The sequence below is a fragment of the Thunnus maccoyii genome, chromosome 10, assembly GCF_910596095.1.
Source record: "Thunnus maccoyii chromosome 10, fThuMac1.1, whole genome shotgun sequence".
In the NCBI taxonomy this organism is placed as follows: Eukaryota; Metazoa; Chordata; class Actinopteri; order Scombriformes; family Scombridae; genus Thunnus; species Thunnus maccoyii.
Window position 1 is genome coordinate 19253077 of NC_056542.1, and position 12074 is coordinate 19265150.

General features: G+C 40.1%; 1 protein-coding gene across 2 annotated transcripts in view; it reads left to right on the forward strand.

The window, feature by feature from the left end:
- aplp1 (amyloid beta (A4) precursor-like protein 1) overlaps nucleotides 1-11762 on the forward strand; it is a 36974-nt gene extending 25212 nt beyond the window's left edge. Inside the window, exons 4-17 of one of the 2 annotated variants that reach the window (XM_042423431.1) lie at nucleotides 697-809; nucleotides 1293-1486; nucleotides 1617-1921; nucleotides 4431-4558; nucleotides 5829-5903; nucleotides 6065-6223; nucleotides 7704-7832; nucleotides 8246-8345; nucleotides 8477-8644; nucleotides 8792-8812; nucleotides 8905-8972; nucleotides 9159-9224; nucleotides 9347-9490; nucleotides 11503-11762. In XM_042423431.1, coding sequence (XP_042279365.1) covers nucleotides 697-809; nucleotides 1293-1486; nucleotides 1617-1921; nucleotides 4431-4558; nucleotides 5829-5903; nucleotides 6065-6223; nucleotides 7704-7832; nucleotides 8246-8345; nucleotides 8477-8644; nucleotides 8792-8812; nucleotides 8905-8972; nucleotides 9159-9224; nucleotides 9347-9490; nucleotides 11503-11604 — 1772 coding nt within the window. In that variant the 3' untranslated portion in view covers nucleotides 11605-11762. The remainder of the gene's footprint in view (nucleotides 1-696; nucleotides 810-1292; nucleotides 1487-1616; nucleotides 1922-4430; nucleotides 4559-5828; nucleotides 5904-6064; nucleotides 6224-7703; nucleotides 7833-8245; nucleotides 8346-8476; nucleotides 8645-8791; nucleotides 8813-8904; nucleotides 8973-9158; nucleotides 9225-9346; nucleotides 9491-11502) is intronic. The other variant, XM_042423432.1, reaches the window with a different exon arrangement.
- The last annotated feature ends 312 nt before the right edge of the window (nucleotides 11763-12074 follow it).

A 12074-nucleotide genomic window follows, 5' to 3' on the forward strand; every position in this document is an offset into this window, starting at 1 on the left:
ACACCTCAACAGTATCTCAGAGAGGTCATGCCTGCTAAAAGCCACTAGAGGGGCAGATAGGCTAACAATGGGTGAGTGAATGAATGAATGAGTGAGGAGCAGTGAGTCACTCTGGATTCATGAAGCACTTTGATTTGCTTTAGGACTTTCTACTCTACTTCCAGTACATTAACCTGTATGCGAGAGAGAATAGCATGTAATGTTAATACTGTATAGTATATATGTAGCATGTACTGTATGTATTTAATGAAATGAATGTAAAACCATATCTTCATTTCTGTATAGTTTACTATAGAAAACAAAAGTTATCTGCATGTATGATCTCTGTAATAAATGCTTTACAGTCATTTTAAGCACTTTTTACTTCCTGTCCTTGACATGATAGTTGCAGTTTGTCTGCTCAGAGTGGTTGCCGTTGTTGCTTTTTGTGCTTTCTGTCAGTCCTACTTATGCATCCCACCCCAGCTCTTTTACTCTAGTTCACTATCATACTTCTGTTTCATGTATTCTATGTATCACAGCTTGAGTTCATTCTCACGCTCTCTTTCTGTCCTCATTAAAGCACATTCATGTTTGATGTTCCATTTTCAAACGCAGCACTGAGGTCTAGTTAAATCTCAAGTTCCGCTCTTACAATTCTCCTACGGCTCAAAATCATCTGACACTAACCTCACCTTTCCTTCATTCTTGCTACAGAGGGCGAGTATGTGAGCGAGGCCCTGCTGGTTCCTGACCGATGCCGTTTCCTCCACCAGGAGCAGATGGATGCCTGTGAGAGTTACGTGTACTGGCACAACATTGCCAAGGAGGTGAGAAAGGCAGATAAATGGCGATTTGTTTTAAAATTGTACAATGAAGGCCTATGGATTAAGAAAACATAGGTTCAACCATGTTGCATGTAAATCAGAAGGGGGATTTCATTAGACTTTCCACTGATGCATATATTTTTAACTCTTCGTGTTCGCGATGAACTTTCCAGTGCAGATTGAAAACATTTTGCACAGCCAGCCACAGCTAACAGCAGTAGGAGACTGAGAATAGATAAGTCTACACAGAAGTGTATCACGTCACACTTTGTCTGTACGCCTACCTGAGGTGTTTATTACAGAGCAGAGGGGTTGCAGTGTACAAGCTGTACACTCTTTCATATCACCTCATGTCAACTTTGCTCCAAGAGAAGAAACTCTCAAAAATAATTTTGTCTTGATATATTTAGAATTTATTTCTTATCATACAACTTACTTTGTAGCTAGTTGTCCCTTGACTTGGATCATTCTCTCTCTTTTCCTCAGGCATGCACTGCAGACAGTCTGGAGCTCCACAGCTATGGGATGCTTTTGCCATGTGGAGACCATTTCCGGGGTGTCGAGTATGTGTGTTGCCCAGGCAGAGGGAGCTCCAGTGGCAAAGGAGATACAGAGGAAAGAGAAATCCCCGCTGGTCCTCAAACATTCACATCCCAGACCAGTGGAAAACTCAATTCTGTGTAAGACACCACTAATGAATTCAGCTTGACCTCATATACAGTAGCTGTTGTAGGTTGTAGGCTGTAGTGGAGGTTGTGTGTTTAATATGTTAAAAGTCATCAGAGTAATGACTGCCTTGCTTTCTAACAGCGTCAAAGTGACAGCCCCCACTCCGAGCCCTTCTCCCGACACAGACATGGACGAAGCCGATATGGAAGAAGAAGATGATGAGGTGGTGGAGGAAGAGGAGGAGGAAGAGGAGGAGGAGGAAGTTGATGAGGAGGAGGTGGAAGAGGAGGAGGAGGAGGAGGAGGTGGCAATAGCTGTGAAAGACCCAGAGGAGTATGAGTATCCGATTGACTCAGGTCCTTACCAGATGTCAGACTATCTGGACTCCTACTACGAGAAAAGCAACAAACCCACCACCTCGGTACCTCTGATGAGGGGAGACAGCTGTGAGTGTGCATACTTTCTGCCAATGCTTGTGTTTGACCTCTCTGCACTTTTTTTTTTTTTTTTTTTTTTTTTTACCAGCAATGAGTGTTTTGTACCTGCGGTTAACAACACAGTCAAAGAACTGACTAACTGCTCACAGTGTCACTTCCACTTTCTCTGACTCTGGAGCTGTGTAGTGCTCAGTGAACATCTCCTGTACTCTTATCAGTCAGTAATTGGAAGATAGGTCTGTTAGGTCTGTTTTTTGAATGCATATCTCATGCATGTGGTTTATGCATCTACACAGACGTGCATGCAAGCGTCTCCTCGTGAAAAATAATATTACAGATAATAAAACTTAGCTTATGTGTCACATTTCATACAAAAAGATGCAATACAATGTGCTTCACTAAAGATGAACAAAATAAAGAAAGATGCCAGAAATAGGAACATTAAAAACAGAACAGCACAGATTATTCTTAATAGAGACAAATTAAAGAGATTCAAAAACAAATAAAATGAACAGTAAATAAATGATGATTAATAGCGTGAGTGATGTTAAAATATAGTCAAAGCTACTAGGTAAACGCAAGTTTGAAAAGATGAGTTTTAGTTTTATTTTAAAAGTTGTAAGTGCACATTCTCAACTCCAGCATTACAGTATATACTGTATACTATATTGGTGCCCAGCAGTATTTAGCACTTTACCTGGTTCCATTTCAATCCCTATTTAGTCTATACTGACCACTAACTCTGTCAATCGAAAGCGTGTTTTCTACATTCACTGTCAAAACCTGTTTGTGTGTTTTTGTGTGTGCGTGTGTGGGTGCGTCAGTGCAATCTGGTGCATATCACACGTCCACACCTACAGCAACCAGGTCATAGTAGAGTGCATGTGTGCTCGTGTGCATGGTAAATGGAGCAGTTGACCACCATACAACTTGAATAAGAACAAACTCAGGATGGTAAACCAATGTGGTGTTCACTGTCTGTGTGGGTAACAGAGATATAATTAAAAGAATACTTGATACTTGATAGGTGGTTATGAGTTGGGTATGTTATGGTGTTGTTATGGTTTATTGTTGTCAAAAGTATTAGTAAGTCCAGCAGTAGAGGTAAACACCATCGTACCATTTTACTAACCTCCCAGTACAATGTTTCTTATCACATCTAAGTTATACATGAAAATAATAATCTTAACAACTAGTAAATGCTATGTAGCAAAACACCAAGAGAAATTCATGCATCTAATCCAGTTTACTTAAAATCTATCATAAATACTGTCACATGCTCAATTTGTCCTGATCAAGCAAATGATCTGCAAATGTCAACTTCTCCTACACAAAAATATCATGAATCACACTGAACCAATCCTCAACCTCTTCTCACTCCCTTTATATTTTCTAGCAAGTGTTGTCATACTTGCAAATAACATAATCTGTTTACTTTCATATCCTCTCTAGATTTCATATCTAGATACAATATCTCAAAGCAGGATGTACTTTTTTTCTAATTTTCTCATTGATGGCCACAGTGCAAAACCTCCTATCTGCAGAATTTTCTGATTGGCGGATTTCACTTTGGATGATGAGAACAAGGAAGGCTGCTTATATTCAGTCTGTCTGCAAGATAATCCTGCCCTTCGTTGTGACAGAAAAGTCACACAACAAAACAAAAACACAACGCAGAGTCCCTGGGTGTGTAGAGAGGCTACAGCACGAATGGGTTACACAATCATTGAACATTCATTTCCAGTGGACAAGGAAGCAAATACACTGAATTTAAGGAATGTCCCATTTAAGGAATTCTGACCCTCGTATTCTACAATGTAGTAACTATTACATTTACTACATCTTTTTACCTGAAAACAAACTTATTTTTATTTTTTAATTTAATTTTGATTATTAACTTAATTTAGAGCATTGTTTTGTAGAACCTCTTCCAACTTGCACCAAGTGCAAAAGCTCCTATCTGCACTTTGCGAGGCATTAATACCTAGTCGGTATTGTTAACACATAATATAATAATATAGTCCAAAAACAGTGTATTATGTATTGGGTATCCTTAACAAATAGCATTCTGCAAGAATGTAACAAGTTTTTTTTAGTTTTCTCAAAAAAGTGCATTTTTCAGATAGGAGGTTTTGCTCTTTGGCCATTGTCATATTTATTTTCCTCATTTTTTCCATACACGGCCATGATTTACTGACTAACTAAGGATCTTTAATGTGATATATCCTTCCTTGGCACTTGTGCTGGAGTTATAAAAAGTAAAAAATCATGACATTGTCATATTTTACCAAACAGATTTTCTCCGAGACAAAGCAGACATTGTTATCCATCGATAGTTGTTTGATTCTTCCCGTTCTTCCCACTGTAGTGTAAAATTTCCCTCCCTTTCTTTGGCTACTTTCTTGTCACTTGTCAGATTTTGACTTGGGACTGTCCTTTTAATTACAGGATAATTGCTCTGTGGCTCCTGCAGCCTGCATGATAGTAATAACTTCTATTTTCTGTCTTTCCAACCCAGTGACTACACCTCGCCCCACAGATGGTGTTGATGTTTATTTTGAGAAGCCAGTGGATGACACTGAGCATGCCAACTTTCTGCGTGCCAAAACAGACCTGGAGGAGCGAAGAATGAAGAGCATCAATGAGGTGAATTTCACAGGGCTAAGAAAAGGCTAATTGTTTGTTGGCTGGCAGGTCGGGCTTCTCACAGTTGAGCCTTGCTCTCATTCCCTAATCTAATTCTCAGAATGACAGGGGCACTGGCCTGAACGTGGTTTATCTGCATTCAGGGGAGCAGATTAAAATAAGACAAGAAATGCCACATATGTCCCTAAAAAGTGTCAAACTAGGGCTGGGCAGTTAGGCCTAAAATGTATGGTATGGATGGTATATACAGTATCACCGTACAGTATATATTAATCCCCTTATAATTTCAATAGAATGTGATTGAAATGCAGGTAACATTTCACTTTACACCCCTATTAAGTATTTATAAGCAGTATATTAAACAGTTAGTAAATGGTTTGTAACACACTATAATATGGTTAAAGGCAGATATAGGGACAATTTTAGGTGTTTATGTACAATATTTGTCAACAATTATAACGTATCTTGTGAAGGCATTTTGAATTAATACAAAATGAATTAAATGTTACATATTGCTGAGAAAAGGCTAAATAGAGTGACTTAAAGTGAAGTGTTACTAATAAATGATTAATACTGTGGTTGTGGAGGCAGAGTTTCACATATGATGGAAGTTAATCACATTGTACATCTGACAATGTTTGTGTGTGCATGTGTGTGTTATTGCTCAAATTGTCAAAACAGCTGCTGTACAATGATACAAAGATTTTCTTTTTGATTTGGGTTTTGGCTGTGGTATGCATCACATACCACTATTTTTAGCCTCAAGCCATCTCTCTCTTGCTGGGCAACATGTCTTATACTGTAGATGCACGGTGAAAATGGGTTAAATGTTTTTCATCGACTGGCTTTTCATATCAGAAAGAATACAACTAATAAGTACTACAAGCTAAGAATGATTTATGCATTGTGGTTATTCTTTTTATGCCAAAAATTATTCATACTTGCTAACATGGTTTACTTTAAGAGGATGAAAGATGTTGTTGCAAAATCTGTTCTCCCACACAGGCTCCAGATAACTGTACTCTGCTCAGCGTCCAACTTTTTAAAGCCAAACATTGTTTTTTAAAAACCAAATTATGCCCCAACTTTAATCAGGAACCTTGTTAAAGGTTAGCTGTTACAGAATGTTCCGTATAGCCAAATCCATGAAATGCTGCATTCCTCTGTCAGTGTGCTATTTATATAGGTTATACCACTGTACCCTATTTTAAACTATGCTAGCGTATGTGATACTTTTCTTAAGATAAATTAATATTTTTCCATTTCTTAGATCATGAAGGAATGGGCAGAGGCAGACAACCAGTCAAAGAATCTGCCAAAGTCAGAGCGACAGGCCCTTAACGAGGTAAACTGACAATTGTCATTCTACTCTATGTACTTACTTTAATTGTTAAACATTTCAAAATATAATGACATGTGGGATATATGTAATGAATCAACATTTGATTATATGCTATTGCTGCTTTACTTACCCTTGATTTTACTCATTCATCACTCCTCTGATAGCACTTCCAGTCTGTGCTGCAGACGCTGGAGGAGCAGGTTGCTGGTGAGAGGCAGAGGCTCGTGGAGACTCATCTTGTCAGAGTAGAGGCCATACTCAACAACAATCGTCGCCTGGCCCTGGAGAATTACCTGACTGCCGTACAGTCTGATCCCCCTCAGGTAAGTCCAACATGGAGCACAGAGCAAGGGATAAAATACAACATAAATTACGAGAGTGCACTCAGTAGAGTGCAGATTGCTGCCAGGTGTGTATAGTGAAGATGGCAGTGAAGATAACAGAAACAGGGATTCATTCATCTCGTATCATGCCTAACTTTAGTGGATCATAACATATCGGGAATGAAATTAATTAGCAGATGGTCCAGCTCAAGATGAGACCAAACTTTTTCAGTTTTTGAGCCACAACAAAGGCGAAAATGTGGCCTGCAACACACTACAGGGCCACACAGCCTACCTCTACCTGAGCAGTGTGTGTGCATTGCTGAACCGCTGCTACTCGCAGGCCTGTGGTGTCCACTCAGCTGCTACTGCCAGCTCTTTCTACATAGACTTTGACTTTGATAATGACCATCAATAATAGAATGTTTCATATCATTTCATTATAAATTTCATTTATATTTAGTTAGTTTAGTTAGTTTAGACAGAAAATAAATCTCCAAACTAACTGTCGGGGGAAACTAACAACAAATAAGGAAAATAAGAACACCAAATCTCTGTCTGTCTGGAAGCAGGTGAAACAACAAGCAGGAGTCCTGGTTTGAATAATATCACAGAAAGCAAGCAGGAGTTGAAAAAAGAAGCTCCGTGTGTCACCAACTTTCTGCGCTGGAGCTCCCTGCCAGAGAGACTCCCTGCCCTGCACTGCACAGGCCCACAGCAGTTACACTTCACAGATATTTTTTCATATCTGTGACATATTCTACAGATACAGACATTGAAACTAAAGTGGCAGGTGTAATGTTGCTGGTGTGATTTCAATATGACTATCAACAGATCATTTTCACTGTCTATTTTTGCTAAGAACCACGCGCGTGTCACCCGGAAAAAATAGGCGATATCCCAAATCTCTAGATGACACGCCACCGTACCTCACACGCGTCTCAGGCAGGCTGTGTGGCTACTCCAATCTGTTAACATGGGCGCCAAAATGTGAAAAGCAAGAAGTTCCGCAACACACACGCACTGCTCAAGCATTCTGTGCGTCCCGGCTGTAAGCCTTGTTTTTAGTCTAGCAGATTGCCAAAAATATCTTGCTATGTTATAATGCATATCGTAAAATGGCATGGACTGCATAAAAGATGAATAGGCTTATAAGCAATAGCATTGTAAAATGTTTTTTTAAAAACTGTTAATCACTGCAACCACGAGAGGTCCTTGAGCATACAGTCATAAATGTGCACAAAAAATATTAGGCTGATGAGTCTAGTAATATGCGAGATTAGCTGCGGACAGATACACGGACACACACACACACACACGACCAAATGCATGATCCCCTCCAGGCTTAGGCCTGGCGGAGATAATGATCAGATCTGCTTTAGATCCTTTCTCTGTGATAGGCAATGAACAGGTTCCGACAGTGCCTTTATCTCACTGTCTGGCATTTCCTGACTGTCCTCCCTTCACCTTTGTCTTCCAGCCGGAGCGTGTGCTGCAGGCTCTGAAGCGATACATGGCTGCAGAGCAGAAGGACCGCAGGCACACACTCAGGCATTACCAGCATATTGTGGCTGTCGACCCCCAGAAGGCTGAGCAGATGAAATTCCAGGTGTGTGTCTGAATGTATGTGAGGTATTTGCTTCTGAAATGCTTTAATTTTTTCCCTCAAAGGCCTGTGCCTTTGAGATGCAAGGCTCCTTTCTGCTTACCATTAAAAAAACATACAAAGCATCATGTGCTGAAGAGTTAGCATGTAATATAAATGAGTTAATAAATACTGAGGTGCTCACAGAGGTGAAGCAGCTATCAATCTTCTTTTCATTAAACTAAGATCAAAGCGGGTCTTTGCTGACTTCAAAAGCAGCTTTAGACACATGACTCCATAAAAAGTCTATTTCTCATTGTGGATTCATGTCAGGAGCCAATCCACTGCTTCTCTGTGTAAGACCAGTTCAACACAGCAACTCGTTGTTAGAGCTCTAAGCAGAAACTCTTTTGGGTTTTTTGGGGGTTTTTTTGCAGGTGTACACACATCTCCATGTGATCGAGGAGAGGATGAACCAGAGTCTTGGACTGCTATACAAGGATCCTACCTTAGCAGAGGAGCTTCACAATGATATCCGTAAGCTGGACTGCTGAACTGTGACCCATCATTCTATCAGTTTTCAAATCTGAAGACATCATATCAATCACATTAAGAGCAAATATAAGTCTTGGTGACTTTGTTTTGTTTTTCATATGTATCACCTTTAGAAGAGCTGGTCAAGGCAGAACGAGGAGACATCAGTGAGCTCATGACCACTTCCTTCTCTGAGACCCGCACTACTGAGGAGCTTTTGCCTGCTGAGAGCGAGGAGGAGAAGGATGATGAGGAAGAAGAGGAGAGAGCCTTCCAAAATAGGCCTTATCCTCCACACATTGGTACATAGCTACAAATCATTCTTACACCCACAAATTCAATGTTCATTAAGTCCATCCTAATTGTGTGAATGGCATGTAAAATGATGAACTACTTTTTACTGGCTGCTGTAGTTAATGTTGCTTTTTTCTCTCTTTTCTCCTCTAAAGAAGTGCAGTCTAATAAGAAAGGTGAGCTGGTATTAAAGCATCACATTTCACTCTTAACAGTAATTGCAGTGTTGTGTATTTTCTGCTCACAGCATTTTTGTCTCCATCCTTAGTGTCTGCAGTAGATGAATATGATTATACCACATCTGAGAGAGGCCCTACTTATGAATATGAGGAAAAGGTAAGATGATAATCATTTTGGACAATCTAAAAGGCTGCTCATATTTAAAAAAGACTCCACCCAAGTTCAGTAGACAGTATGCTCAGTCACAGAAATACTGTATGTGCTTTGTGTATATAGGTTATCTTCTCAATGTTTCCTTGTCCCAATATTTCCCTTATTCTTACACATTCCCTTTCCTCTTAGATCAACACTTCTGCAGAGCTCAAGCAGGTAGTCTATAAGCCTGCTGAGATCGAGAGAGATGAACTGGTAAGGGTTAAATATAAGCGTTATGATGTCCTTGTGTAAAATTTTAAGTGTGTTTGATTGACTGATTGGCCCCTACATCTCTCCCTTGTTTAAAGTGTCACTTCACATCTTTCTTTCCATAGCAACCTGATGCCTTGGAGACGTTTAACCGTGGCGCCATGGTGGGGTTGCTGGTGGTGGCCGTGGCGATTGCCATGGTGATGGTAATTAGCCTGTTGCTGGTGCGCAGGAAGCCGTACGGCACTATCAGTCATGGCATTGTAGAGGTACGACCCCAGATAGGCCTTCAATTTAAGTCTTAAAGGACCACACCAGTTGTCTTTTATAGTTTAACCAAAAACAAGTATCTATTACATTGTTGCCTACAGCCTCTTTCATACATAGTTCCCTGTAAATTACTAGGATAATCTTTCAGGCACCACTAGTGATTTTCACTATTCACACAAGCGGCTACATTCAGGAACTATTCCATCTTGCAACTTTTTACACATGCCATGGCAATGCCGGAATAGATGGGGCAAGGGACAGTCCAGCAGATGGCGGTAATGCAACACTTATGTATGCCAACTGCCTTAAAACTAAACAGAAGAAGAAGACGTACATGTACGTGGCGCAAGACATCTCTTATTACTTTTAGGAAAATGGCGGGCGAGGAGCTCATTTAGTCCAGTGCCAATGTTCTTGTAATATATTTAAGATTCATCAAGTTTGCAAGACAAATCAACCGCGAAAGCATCGGCGAGGCAACCATAAACGAGTTGTAGATTCAAATACGTCATCAGAGGAATCTTGTGATCGGTTTGCTCGCTCTGTGTGAAAGTGCCTTTTGTCAGATGGATGTAACCCTTTGCATGCTTTGTCCCTGCAATGTTACTGCTTTCATTCACAACACAGCCATACCGGCATTTTCCCTGAAATGTTACTAGGTCTTGAGGTGGGAAATTGGTGGCACAGATTTCCCTGAATATTGATCCCTGCTCCCATTCACACATGACTACGTGCAGGAAATGTTCCTGAACACTTCAGGGATAGACTGCATGTGTGAAAGGGGCTTTACGCATACCAGTGGTTTTTAGAGTCATTTCCTACCTCCATGGAGCCATGCCTTTGGCTTCCACTTATCTCACCACAATATGAAAATCAACCGACAGGAAGCTACACAGCCACATTCTCATCACGGTGCCACCCATGTTTGCTTGTTTGCCTTCAGGATTTCACTTGTAAAAACAACCGTGTGGTTCTTTTGGACAGGTGACAGCAATTTTGGATGTGAAAGTGTGCTTGAACACACCACAAAAGAGAATTTTAAAAATTGTTCTTGCTTCCAACTGCAATAATGTTATAACTTTACTTTCTTTAGTTACATTGTGGTGGAAGTAGTACTACAGCAACTCAAGCAAAGTTTCCATTTATTCTAAGTTGATTGTCAACTGTGAAATAGATATCGAAACAAGTGGCTGCCTGGAGGAATGGATATCAGTCTAAATGTGGTATGCTTAATTGTCAGCAAAAATATAAGGTATTTTAAATTTCTATGTGCTAAAACATGTTAAAACCACTGGTATGATCCTTTAGGTTAGAAGAATACTGGAAATAAGGGGAAACAGCTTGCCTGGTTCTTTCCAAACCTAAAAGACAATTCACCTATCCAGCAAGAGCAATTTCCACAGATTAATCCTCACTTATTTCCACGACCTTGCATTCATCAATAATCTCAACTCCCTGTGTCGAACGCACATTTCCTGTCATCATAACATAACTGTTGACTCCCTTTCTTGTATCTCTAGCTTGCTCTTTTTCTGCTGCATTAACAATCTATGCTCTAGAAACCTTTCTCTCCATTTCACCTGTATGCTGTAATCAGTGTTTCTGCTGGCTTTTTTTGGTTCCCTCTGGCACTCTGGGTTTAACTCGACATCCAGCAAATTCAATCCATCTCTCCAGCCCTGCAATTTAGACCTTTATCTCCTTTCAGAAAAGCGCCTTGTATTTTTTTTTGCTAAAACAAGCAATTCCACCAAATTGCCAATCTACATTGAGCTTTGGTTCAAACTAAACTCAGACTTATGTACTTTCAATCTTTCACCATATTACATTAAGTCCAAATATTCTAAGGTGCCCCCCACAATGCAGCTGTCATGATGCTTTACCTTTCCATCCCTAAGTGACCACTCATTTGTTTCATATTCAATAAATAATCTATTCAGTTGAAGGTGTGGTCTTTGCTTGTGTATATGTCTTTAGTGTGTAATAATTTGAGCTCTTGTGTGTCTCGCAGCAGGTCGACCCCATGCTGACTCCAGAAGAACGACAGCTCAACAAAATGCAAAACCACGGCTATGAAAACCCCACTTACAAATTCTTTGAACAGATGAACTGAGACACTGGGGCTGCCAACAAGTCATGCCCGAGTCCAACCACTTGTTTTGTCCCTCTACTCTTCCTTACAGTGGTCTCCCAGCCACACTCCCTGTGACGGATTTATGATGTGTTGCAAATATAAAATAACTGAATAAGTACGGGATACATCCCAAACCCATTGTAAATGACCAACAACAACCTATCATCATTACCAGAATGTGAATAATGAGATATGATACCAATTTATGTCACCTATCGTAATCTTAAAACTCCTCTGGGTTAGAGTCTGGGGATTGTTCTTTCCATTAGTGGTGCCACAGCGTTTCATAATCCCGAAAACATTCACATCATAGACAGGAAAACCATCCCAGTGGCATGACTTGACCTATTGCTTCTCACTAGAAACTGAAGTTGAACGGTGCATAATGCTTTATAGTATTTATTTTTCAGTAGTAGTCTCTTTGTTCAAATTGTACCACAGTTAGATAT